The following is a 12674-nucleotide window of genomic DNA, read 5'->3' as shown; positions in this document are numbered from 1 at the left end:
TTTGCCTTTTTATCTGTAATGTCGCGACGTCTACCGTCTTGGCAGAGAATGGCCAGCCACTCGCATCTCGTCCAGCAATTCCTCAGGCAAACTAACTCGTGGGGGGATCTCTTTCACTTGCCGGGACGACGTTGCCGGTCGTACAACCAAGAGTTTCCGCCGGAGAGGGTGCGAAAAGTTGGGAGTCGTCCAGCCTACTCGAGTCCTCGGTAAGTTGGTGGTTTATGGTCCAGTTTCTTCTGAAATCCTTAGAAAGGACTTTATGGCCAGCAATCGTGTGGGGTGTTCTGAGGAAGTTCGGAATGTTAGGGGGTCACCCCATCAAAGAATATTGGCACAAAACAATCTCCTGGTCCAACAAGGGTAAGTTGTTATCCCGGATATATGTTTTGCTTTCATAATGACAACCTTTGCTTGGTCTCCAATGATCTTGATCTTGCTGGATGTCCTTCAAAAAGGTTCCAGAAGCCAACCTACTCCCGGAAGCGTCTCGAGGACTTGGCCACCCCCAAAAGGAAGCTCTTTCCGACTCAGAAGATTTCCCCAAGTAACCTTGGGGAAGTCTTGAGGAGATCCGTTCGTAGTACCAAAGGGGACATACCCCTTACGAATCCATTCGAGAGATACATTCAGGGTGGTTCCTTCTCCAAAAAACCTCTAAAAGTCAAAAGACTTGAAAGTTCTTTGAAGAAGTCATCACAACGGAATCTTGAAGACCTTTTTGGAGAGCTTGATTCCCGCTCCTTGAGCACCTACATTGTGGCGTCCGACCGCCTTGTGGAGTTGGCCAGGAGTAAGAAAATGGAGGAACCAGTTCCCAGCAAGTCTTGCAAACTTAATAAGGTGATGCGGAGCTTTAAACCCAGCCAGCGACTTCTGGAGAGGCACGAATCGGGCCAGAGAAGTTGGTGTGCCCTTCGTTATAAAGGTAGGAAAATATATTAAAAAAAGGTTTTATTAACTTTGTTTTTCCAGCCTCTCCCAGGATTTCCCAGTTGGCAGGATGTAGCAGAAAGATCCAAAGCGATTGCCTGATATGTACCAAAAGCGAGATCCGGGGACCCACGCCTCAACGCCTCAACGAGTTGGCCAAACCCAAGCTAAGAAAGGACAACTCCACTAGGTCATCACCATTCCAAGTGCCTAGTCGAGCGCTTAACGCAAAGATCACTCCTAGGCTGATAGAGCTGGCGAGGCCAAGGCTTTGAGAGGATTAGAGGATCACTTCTACATCCCTGTTGTTGGATTATTTGAAAATGAGTGTTTTAAAGACAGAAAATTAAGCCTATTCTGACAACGAAAGGAGAAACGGGACTGAAACATTCAGATCCCTCTCGCTTTTCGTTGCCAAAATAGTTTTAATAATATTTAATGTGAATTTTTAATCCTTCCTATAATGAAAAGTAAAAAGGAAAAATAAATTATTCTCAATCATCTCCATCTCCATCAATTTTCCATCAGAAGCTCATTTAAAACATTGCCAGAATAGTTTTCAAATTTTTCGAATTTTTTCCTACCCTAAATGGTGGTACCCTCATGGTGGATTTTCCTGATTTCCCCACTTTTGCTCCTTCCGATGGCCATAGCTCTGCCATTTCGTATCCGATCAGGAAATAATGTACCATTCTGTAATCAGCAAACCCAAAAGCGACTTTCCTCATTTACACCATTGGTTAAATATCGTTTTAAAATTTTTCGAATTTTTTCGGTGTACCCCTATAAAATTGAGGAAGGAGTTTCTGGTCCTTTTCCTCCAGATCCAGTCCATCCTTCCCGAGAGGATGTGGCAGCTCCTTCTGGCCCTGTGGCTCCTCCAGGGCCGAGGTTCGGGTGAGCCAGTTGCTCCAGTCTAATCCACAGAAACTCCTTCCTCCAGTTCTGGATCCTCCAAAAAACTTGGTGCCTTCCTCCAGATGCAGTGCATCCTTCTCGAGAGGATGGGGCAGCTCCTCCTGGGCCTCTGGCGCTTTCAGGCCAAGTTTCCTGATCGGGTTCCGGATCGGGTGCATCCTCGTTGGTGTCGCCACTGGGTCGCATTGCATCCGATGGGATGACGTGGCTGTAAGATGCCCTCTTCCAGATGAGGGCCAAGGTTCGGGTGAGCCAGTTGCTCCAGTCTAATCCACAGAAACTCCTTCCTCCATTTCTGGATCCTCCAAAAAACTTGGTGCCTTCCTCCAGATGCAGTGCATCCTTCTCGAGAGGATGGGGCAGCTCCTCCTGGGCCTCTGGCGCTTTCAGGCCAAGTTTCCTGATCGGGTTCCGGATCAGGTACATCCTCATTGGTGTCGCCACTGGGTCGAATTGCATCCGATGGTATGACGTGGCTGTAAGATGCCCTCTTCCAGATCAGGGCCAAGGTTCGGGTGAGCCAGTTGCTCCAGTCTAATCCACAGAAACTCCTTCCTCCATTTCTGGATCCTCCAAAAAACTTGGTGCCTTCCTCCAGATGCAGTGCATCCTTCTCGAGAGGATGGGGCAGCTCCTCCTGGGCCTCTGGCGCTTTCAGGCCAAGTTTCCTGATCGGGTGCATCCTCGTTGGTGTCGCCACTGGTTCGAATTGCATCCGATGGTATGAAGTGGCTGTAAGATGCCTTCTTCCAGATCAGGGCCAAGGTTCGGGTGAGCCAGTTGCTCCAGTCTAGTCCACAGAAACTCCTTCCTCCAGTTCTGGATCCTCCAAAAAACTTGGTGCCTCTTCCTTCATATCCAGTGCATCCTTCTCGAGAGGATGGGGCAGCTCCTTCTGGGCCTCTGGCGCTTTCAGGCCAAGTTTCCTGATCGGGTTCTGGATCGGGTGCATCCTCGTTGGTGTCGCCACTGGTTCGAATTGCATCCGATGGTATGACGTGGCTGTAAGATGCCCTCTTCCAGATCAGGGCCAAGGTTCGGATGAGCCAGTTGCTCTAGTCTAGTCCCCAGAAACTCCTTCCTCCAGTTCTGGATCCTCCAAAAAACTTCGTGCCTTCCTCCAGATGCAGTGCATCCTTCTCGAGGGGATGGGGCAGCTCCTCCTGGACCTCTGGCACCTCCACGCCAAACCTCCTCTTGGCTCCTGGTCCGCCGGCTTTTTAAAGCCGGCAAAGTCGAACTAATTTTTGGCGCTTTTTGCCGGCGCTTAGGTGCTACCTATGAGAATCGAGGAGGAGGGGGCTGTTTTTTTTAATTAAATAATTAATAAAATTAAATTAATAATAAAATTAAATTTAAAAATTTAATCCGATGGGATGACGTGGCTTTAAGATGCACCTCTTCCAGATCAGGGCCAAGGTTCGGATGAGCCAGTTGCTCTAGTCTAGTCCCCAGAATCTCCATCCTCCAAGAAGCTTGGTGCCTCTTCCTCCAGATCCAGTGCATCCAGTGAGGATGGGGCAGCTCTTTCTAAGCCTCTGGCACTTTCAGGCCAAGTTTCCTGATCGGGTTCCGGATCGGGTGCATCCTCGTTGGTGTCGCCACTGGGTCGAATGGCATCCGATGGGATGACGTGGCTGTAAGATGCCCTCTTCCAGATCAGGGCCAAGGTTCGGGTGAGCCAGTTGCTCCAGTCTAGTCCACAGAAACTCCTTCCTCCAGTTCTGGATCCTCCAAAAAACGTGGTGCCTCTTCCTCCAGATGCAGTGCATCCTTCTCGAAAGGATGGGGCAGCTCCTCCTGGGCCTCTGGCACTTCCAGGCCAAGCCTCCTGATCGGGTTCCGGATCGGGTGCATCCTCGTTGGTGCCGCCACTGTTGTTGAATTTTGATGCAGAATGGTGGTGACTCGATCCAGAAATCGTTTAAGATACTCCGCTTAAGAATCGGATAAGAATTGAGGAAGATATAGCCATCACTGTGGGCCATATAGGGGAAAACCTCATCACGAAAAATGGACAAAAAATCTAAAAAATATTTTGTCTCAGGATTTTTATGCAGAATGGTGAAGAATCGATCTAGAAATCGTTTAGGCACTTCGCTTGAGAATCGGATAAGAATTGAGGAAGATATAGCCATCACTGTGGGCAGTGGCGGATTTAAGAAAAAAAGGCCCAGTGGGCAAAATTTTTTCAGGGTACATTGAAGGGTATTTTGAAGGGTACATCCCAGAAAATTTGACAAAAAATCTTAAAAATATTCTGTTCCTAGATTTTGATGCAAATTTATGGAGAATCGATCCACAAATCGTTTAAGGTATTCCGTTCGAGAATCGGATGAATATTTTCTAAGATATGGCCTTCGTAGTGGGTCATATGGGGCTCCCCATGCATTTTGCACATTTTGAAGGGTACATCCCAGAAAATTTGACAAAAAATCTTAAAAATATTCTGTTCCTAGATTTTGATGCAAATTTATGGAGAATCGATCCACAAATCGTTTAAGGGGAGGGTAAGGTCAAATCAAGCGAAAAAAGCCATGTTTTTGTGATTTTTTTCCTGACGACACAGTTAAAATTTATTTATTCAACCAACGGTATATTAAAGTATGATATTAGAAGAATGTTTAATAAAATTCGCCAAAAAAAGTTGAATTGCGGTGCCCCTCATAACTCGGTGCTGGATCATTTGTAATCAAAAAATGAAAATTCATTCGTTAGATAATAGTTCGCCACAGGTAACGCTGTAAAGGTTTTTTGAAAATTGCAATTTTTTAATTTTTTCGAAGACTTTGAAGTGAAAAACTCAATTTTTTGGGAAAAAAATCGGTTAATTTGTCATTGCGAAATCAAAATTATGAAAAAAAAAAAAAAACTCGACAGCGTTACCTCGTAAAATATGTACAGAAATAGTGTTTTAAATTTCAAAAGGATCGGTGCAGTAGTTTTGAAGTTATGAGGGGCACCGACTTTGAAAACGTGAGTTGTGGGAATAACGCTTTAAAGTTTTAAACAAAACAAAATCCAGTGTAAAACGTTTGCAAGCAACTTCGTCAATAACTAATAACTTCGTCAATTTTGCTCTAATTGACTTGAAATTTTGACACAATATTCTTGAGATATTATGCATTCAATTTAAAAAATAAAAAAAAAAATGACAAAAAAAAAATTTAATACCTTACCCTCCCCTTAAGGTATTTCGTTCAAGAATCGGATGAATATTTCCTAAGATATTGCACATTTTGAAGGGGACAGCCCAGAAAATTTGACAAAATATCTTAAAAATATTTTGTTCCTAGATTTTGATGCAGATTTATGGAGAATCGATCCACAAATCGTTTAAGGTATTCCGTTCAAGAATCGGATGAATATTTCCTAAGATATGGCCTACCCAGTGGGTCATATGGGGCTCCCCATGCATTTTGCACATTTTGAAGGGGACAGCCCAGAAAATTTGACAAAAAATCTTAAAAATATTGTGTTCCCAGATTTTGATGCAGATTTATGGAGAATCGATCCACAAATCGATTAAGGTATTCCGTTCAAGAATCAGATGAACATTTCCTAAGATATGGCCTACGCAGTGGGTCATATGGGGCTCCCCATGCATTTTGCACATTTTGAAGGGGACAGCCCAGAAAATTTGACAAAAAATCTTAAAAATATTGTGTTCCCAGATTTTGATGCAGATTTATGGAGAATCGATCCACAAATCGTTTAAGGTATTCCGTTCGAGAATCGGATGAATATTTCCTAAGATATGGCCTTCGCAGTGGGTCATATGGGGCTCCCCATGCATTTTGCACATTTTGAAGGGGACAGCCCAGAAAATTTGACAAAAAATCTTAAAAATATTCTGTTCCCAGATTTTGATGCAGATTTATGAAGAATCGATCCACAAATCGTTTAAGGTATTCCGTTCAAGAATCGGATGAATATTTCCTAAGATATGGCCTACGCAGTGGCTCATATGGGGCTCCCCATGCATTTTGCACATTTTGAAGGGGACAGCCCAGAAAATTTGACAAAAAATCTTAAAAATATTCTGTTCCTAGATTTTGATGCGGATTTATGGAGAATCGATCCACAAATCGTTTAAGGTATTCCGTTCAAGAATCTGATGAATATTTCCTAAGATATGGCCTTCGCAGTGGGTCATACGGGGCTCCCCATGCATTTTGCACATTTTGGAGGGGACAGCCCAGAAAATTTGACAAAAAATCTTTAAAATATTCTGTTCCCAGATTTTGATGCAGATTTATGGAGAATCGATCCACAAATCGATTAAGGTATTCCGTTCAAGAATCGGATGAATATTTCCTAAGATATGGCCTTCGCAGTGGGTCATATGGGGCTCCCCATGCATTTTGCACATTTTGAAGGGGACAGCCCAGAAAATTTGACAAAAAATCTTAAAAATATTCTGTTCCCAGATTTTGATGCAGATTTATGGAGAATCGATCCACAAATCGTTTCAGGTATTCCGTTCAAGAATCGGATGAATATTTCCTAAGATATGGCCTTCGCAGTGGGTCATATGGGGCTCCCCATGCATTTTGCACATTTTGAAGGGGACAGCCCAGAAAATTTGACAAAAAATCTTAAAAATATTCTGTTCCCAGATTTTGATGCAGATTTATGGAGAATCGATCCACAAATCGTTTAAGGTATTCCGTTCAAGAATCGGATGAATATTTCCTAAGATATGGCCTTCGCAGTGGGTCATATGGGGCTCCCCATGCATTTTGCACATTTTGAAGGGGACAGCCCAGAAAATTTGACAAAATATCTTAAAAATATTTTGTTCCCAGATTTTGATGCAGATTTATGAAGAATCGATCCACAAATCGTTTAAGGTATTCCGTTCAAGAATCGCATGAATATTTCCTAAGATATGGCCTACGCAGTGGGTCATATGGGGCTCCCCATGCATTTTGCACATTTTGAAGGGTACAGCCCAGAAAATTTGACAAAAAATCTTAAAAATATTCTGTTCCCAGATTTTGATGCAGATTTATGGAGAATCGATCCACAAATCGATTAAGGTATTCCGTTCAAGAATCGGATGAATATTTCCTAAGATATGGCCTTCGCAGTGGGTCATATGGGGCTCCCCATGCATTTTGCACATTTTGAAGGGGACAGCCCAGAAAATTTGACAAAAAATCTTAAAAATATTCTGTTCCCAGATTTTGATGCAGATTTATGGAGAATCGATCCACAAATCGTTTAAGGTATTCCGTTCAAGAATCGGATGAATATTTCCTAAGATATGGCCTACGCAGTGGGTCATATGGGGCAACCCAATCCATTTTGCACATTTTGAAGGGGACAGCCCAGAAAATTTGACAAAAAATCTTAAAAATATTCTGTTCCCAGATTTTAATGCAGATTTATGAAGAATCTATCCACAAATCGTTTAAGGTATTCCGTTCAAGAATCGCATGAATATTTCCTAAGATATGGCCTACGCAGTGGGTCATATGGGGCTCCCCATGCATTTTGCTCATTTTGAAGGGGACAGCCCAGAAAATTTGACAAAAAATCTTAAAAATATTCTGTTCCCAGATTTTGATGCAGATTTATGGAGAATCGATCCACAAATCGTTTCAGGTATTCCGTTCAAGAATCGGATGAATATTTCCTAAGATATGGCCTTCGCAGTGGGTCATATGGGGCTCCCCATGCATTTTGCACATTTTGAAGGGGACAGCCCAGAAAATTTGACAAAAAATCTTAAAAATATTCTGTTCCCAGATTTTGATGCAGATTTATGGAGAATCGATCCACAAATCGTTTAAGGTATTCCGTTCAAGAATCGGATGAATATTTCCTAAGATATGGCCTTCGCAGTGGGTCATATGGGGCTCCCCATGCATTTTGCACATTTTGAAGGGGACAGCCCAGAAAATTTGACAACATATCTTAAAAATATTTTGTTCCCAGATTTTGATGCAGATTTATGAAGAATCGATCCACAAATCGTTTAAGGTATTCCGTTCAAGAATCGCATGAATATTTCCTAAGATATGGCCTACGCAGTGGGTCATATGGGGCTCCCCATGCATTTTGCACATTTTGAAGGGGACAGCCCAGAAAATTTGACAAAAAATCTTAAAAATATTTTGTTCTCAGATTTTGATGCAGATTTGTGGAAAAGAAATCGAAGGTGTAACTTTCAGCACGAGGGGCCCTGAAAGCCTTTCGTCGGGGAGGGCCCAGTGGGCAAGCGCTCCTTTGCCCACCTGTTAAATCCGCCACTGACTGTGGGCCATATAGTGGAAAACCTCATTTTCAAGGGATCACATCATTCCAAGGGATCGCAATTCGACCCATTGGCGACACCAACGAGGATGCACCTGATCCGGAACCCGATCAGGGGGCTTGGTGGAGGTGCTACAGGCCCAGGAGGAGCTGCCCCATCCTCTCGAGAAGGATGCACTGGATCTGGAGGAAGAGGCACCAAGTTTTTTGGAGGATCCAGAACTGGAGGAAGGAGTTTCTGTGGACTAGACTGGAGCAACTGGCTCACCCGAACCTTGGCCCTGATCTGGAAAAGGGTGCATATTACAGCCACGTCATACCATCGGATGCAATTCGACCCAGTGGCGACACCAACGAGGATGCACCCGATCCGGAACCCGATCAGGAGGCGTGGCCTGGAAGTGCCACAGGCCCAGGAGGAGCTGCCCCATCCTCTCGAGAAGGATGCACTGGATCTGGAGGAAGGCACCACGTTTTTTGGAGGATCCAGAACTGGAGAAAGGAGTTTCTGTGGATTAGACTGGAGCAACTGGCTCACCCGAACCTTGGCCCTAATCTGGAAGAGGGCATCTTACAGCCACGTCATCCCATCGGATTAAATTTTTAAATTTAATTTTATTATTAATTTAATTTTATTAATTATTTAATTTAAAAAAACAGCCCCCTCCTCCTCGATTCTCATAGGTAGCACCTAAGCGCCGGCAAAAAGCGCCAAAAATTAGTTCGACTTTGCCGGCTTTAAAAAGCCGGCGGACCAGGAGCCAAGAGGAGGTTTGGCGTGGAGGTGCCAGATGCCCAGGAGGAGCTGCCCCATCCTCTCGAGAAGGATGCACTGGATCTGGAGGAAGAGGCACCAAGTTTTTTGGAGGATCCAGAACTGGAGGAAGGAGTTTCTGTGGACTAGACTGGAGCAACTGGCTCACCCGAACCTTGGCCCTAATCTGGAAGAGGGCATCTTACAGCCACGTCATCCCATCGGATGCCATTCGACCCAGTGGCGACACCAACGAGGATGCACCCGATCCGGAACCCGATCAGGAAACTTGGCCTGAAAGCGCCAGAGGCCCAGGAGGAGCTGCCCCATCCTTTCGAGAAGGATGCACTGCATCTGGAGGAAGGCACCAAGTTTTTTGGAGGATCCAGAAATGGAGGAAGGAGTTTCTGTGGACTAGACTGGAGCAACTGGCTCACCCGAACCTTGCCCTCATCTGGAAGAGGGCATCTTACAGCCACGTCATACCATCGGATGCAATTCGAACCAGTGGCGACACCAACGAGGATGCACCCGATCCGGAACCCGATCAGGAAACTTGGCCTGAAAGTGCCAGAGGCTTAGAAAGAGCTGCCCCATCCTCCCGAGAAGGATGCACTGGATCTGGAGGAAGAGGAACCAAGCTTCTTGGAGGATGGAGTTTCTGGGGACTAGACTAGAGCAACTGGCTCATCCGAACCTTGGCCCTGATCTGGAAGAGGTGCATCTTAAAGCCACGTCATCCCATCGGATTAAATTTTTAAATTTAATTTTATTATTAATTTAATTTTATTAATTATTTAATTTAAAAAAACAGCCCCCTCCTCCTCGATTCTCATAGGTAGCACCTATGCGCCGCCAAAAAGCGCCAAAAATTAGTTCGACTTTGCCGGCTTTAAAAAGCCGGCGGACCAGGAGCCAAGAGGAGGTTTGGCGTGGAGGTGCCAGATGCCCAGGAGGAGCTGCCCCATCCTCTCGAGAAGGATGCACTGCATCTGGAGGAAGGCACGAAGTTTTTTGGAGGATCCAGAAATGGAGGAAGGAGTTTCTGTGGACTAGACTGGAGCAACTGGCTCACCCGAACCTTGCCCTCATCTGGAAGAGGGCATCTTACAGCCACGTCATACCATCGGATGCAATTCAAACCAGTGGCGACACCAACGAGGATGCACCCGATCCGGAACCCGATCATGAAACTTGGCCTGAAAGTGCCAGAGGCTTAGAAAGAGCTGCCCCATCCTCCCGAGAAGGATGCACTGGATCTGGAGGAAGAGGAACCAAGCTTCTTGGAGGATGGAGTTTCTGGGGACTAGACTAGAGCAACTGGCTCATCCGAACCTTGGCCCTGATCTGGAAGAGGTGCATCTTAAAGCCACGTCATCCCATCGGATTAAATTTTTAAATTTAATTTTATTAATTATTTAATTTAAAAAAACAGCCCCCTCCTCCTCGATTCTCATAGGTAGCACCTATGCGCCGCCAAAAAGCGCCAAAAATTAGTTCGACTTTGCCGGCTTTAAAAAGCCGGCGGACCAGGAGCCAAGAGGAGGTTTGGCGTGGAGGTGCCAGAGGCCCAGGAGGAGCTGCCCCATCCCCTCGAGAAGGATGCACTGCATCTGGAGGAAGGCACGAAGTTTTTTGGAGGATCCAGAACTGGAGGAAGGAGTTTCTGTGGACTAAACTGGAGCAACTGGCTCACCCGAACCTTGGCCCTAATCTGGAAGAGGGCATCTTACAACCACGTCATCCCATCGGATGCCATTCGGGGATGCCCGAACCTTGGCCCTAATCTGGAAGAGGGCATCTTACAACCACGTCATCCCATCGGATGCCATTCGACCCAGTGGCGACACCAACGAGGATGCACCCGATCCGGAACCCGATCAGGAAACTTGGCCTGAAAGCGCCAGAGGCCCAGGAGGAGCTGCCCCATCCCCTCGAGAAGGATGCACTGCATCTGGAGGAAGGCACCAAGTTTTTTGGAGGATCCAGAACTGGAGGAAGGAGTTTCTGTGGACTAGACTGGAGCAACTGGCTCACCCGAACCTTGGCCCTCATCTGGAAGAGGGCATCTTACAGCCACGTCATACCATCGGATGCAATTCGAACCAGTGGCGACACCAACGAGGATGCACCCGATCCGGAACCCGATCAGGAAACTTGGCCTGAAAGTGCCAGAGGCTTAGAAAGAGCTGCCCCATCCCCTCGAGAAGGATGCACTGCATCTGGAGGAAGGCACCAAGTTTTTTGGAGGATCCAGAACTGGAGGAAGGAGTTTCTGTGGACTAAACTGGAGCAACTGGCTCACCCGAACCTTGGCCCTAATCTGGAAGAGGGCATCTTACAGCCACGTCATCCCATCGGATGCCATTCGACCCAGTGGCGACACCAACGAGGATGCACCCGATCCGGAACCCGATCAGGAAACTTGGCCTGAAAGCGCCAGAGGCCCAGGAGGAGCTGCCCCATCCCCTCGAGAAGGATGCACTGCATCTGGAGGAAGGCACGAAGTTTTTTGGAGGATCCAGAAATGGAGGAACGAGTTTCTGTGGACTAGACTGGAGCAACTGGCTCACCCGAACCTTGGCCCTGATCTGGAAAAGGGTGCATTTTACAGCCACGTCATCCCATCGGATGCCATTCGACCCAGTGGCGACACCAACGAGGATGCACCCGATCCGGAACCCGATCAGGAAACTTGGCCTGAAAGCGCCAGAGGCCCAGGAGGAGCTGCCCCATCCTTTCGAGAAGGATGCACTGCATCTGGAGGAAGGCACCAAGTTTTTTGGAGGATCCAGAAATGGAGGAAGGAGTTTCTGTGGACTAGACTGGAGCAACTGGCTCACCCGAACCTTGCCCTCATCTGGAAGAGGGCATCTTACAGCCACGTCATACCATCGGATGCAATTCGAACCAGTGGCGACACCAACGAGGATGCACCCGATCCGGAACCCGATCAGGAAACTTGGCCTGAAAGTGCCAGAGGCTTAGAAAGAGCTGCCCCATCCTCCCGAGAAGGATGCACTGGATCTGGAGGAAGAGGAACCAAGCTTCTTGGAGGATGGAGTTTCTGGGGACTAGACTAGAGCAACTGGCTCATCCGAACCTTGGCCCTGATCTGGAAGAGGTGCATCTTAAAGCCACGTCATCCCATCGGATTAAATTTTTAAATTTAATTTTATTATTAATTTAATTTTATTAATTATTTAATTTAAAAAAACAGCCCCCTCCTCCTCGATTCTCATAGGTAGCACCTAAGCGCCGGCAAAAAGCGCCAAAAATTAGTTCGACTTTGCCGGCTTTAAAAAGCCGGCGGACCAGGAGCCAAGAGGAGGTTTGGCGTGGAGGTGCCAGATGCCCAGGAGGAGCTGCCCCATCCTCTCGAGAAGGATGCACTGCATCTGGAGGAAGGCACGAAGTTTTTTGGAGGATCCAGAAATGGAGGAAGGAGTTTCTGTGGACTAGACTGGAGCAACTGGCTCACCCGAACCTTGCCCTCATCTGGAAGAGGGCATCTTACAGCCACGTCATACCATCGGATGCAATTCAAACCAGTGGCGACACCAACGAGGATGCACCCGATCCGGAACCCGATCATGAAACTTGGCCTGAAAGTGCCAGAGGCTTAGAAAGAGCTGCCCCATCCTCCCGAGAAGGATGCACTGGATCTGGAGGAAGAGGAACCAAGCTTCTTGGAGGATGGAGTTTCTGGGGACTAGACTAGAGCAACTGGCTCATCCGAACCTTGGCCCTGATCTGGAAGAGGTGCATCTTAAAGCCACGTCATCCCATCGGATTAAATTTTTAAATT

General features: G+C 46.5%; 1 protein-coding gene across 1 annotated transcript; it reads left to right on the top strand.

Moving 5' to 3' along the window:
* The first annotated feature begins 18 nt into the window (after window positions 1-18).
* LOC138926563 (uncharacterized) lies at window positions 19-1415 on the top strand. Its single transcript, XM_070281119.1, has 4 exons — window positions 19-209; window positions 271-363; window positions 459-928; window positions 976-1415. Exons 1-4 carry the CDS (start codon window positions 19-21, stop codon window positions 1206-1208), a joined length of 987 nt encoding a protein of 328 aa, XP_070137220.1. The 3' UTR covers window positions 1209-1415.
* The last annotated feature ends 11259 nt before the right edge of the window (window positions 1416-12674 follow it).

This window comes from Drosophila bipectinata, chromosome 3R (assembly GCF_030179905.1).
Source record: "Drosophila bipectinata strain 14024-0381.07 chromosome 3R, DbipHiC1v2, whole genome shotgun sequence".
Lineage (NCBI taxonomy): Eukaryota > Metazoa > Arthropoda > Insecta > Diptera > Drosophilidae > Drosophila > Drosophila bipectinata.
This window is presented reverse-complemented; position numbering and strand designations above follow the sequence as displayed.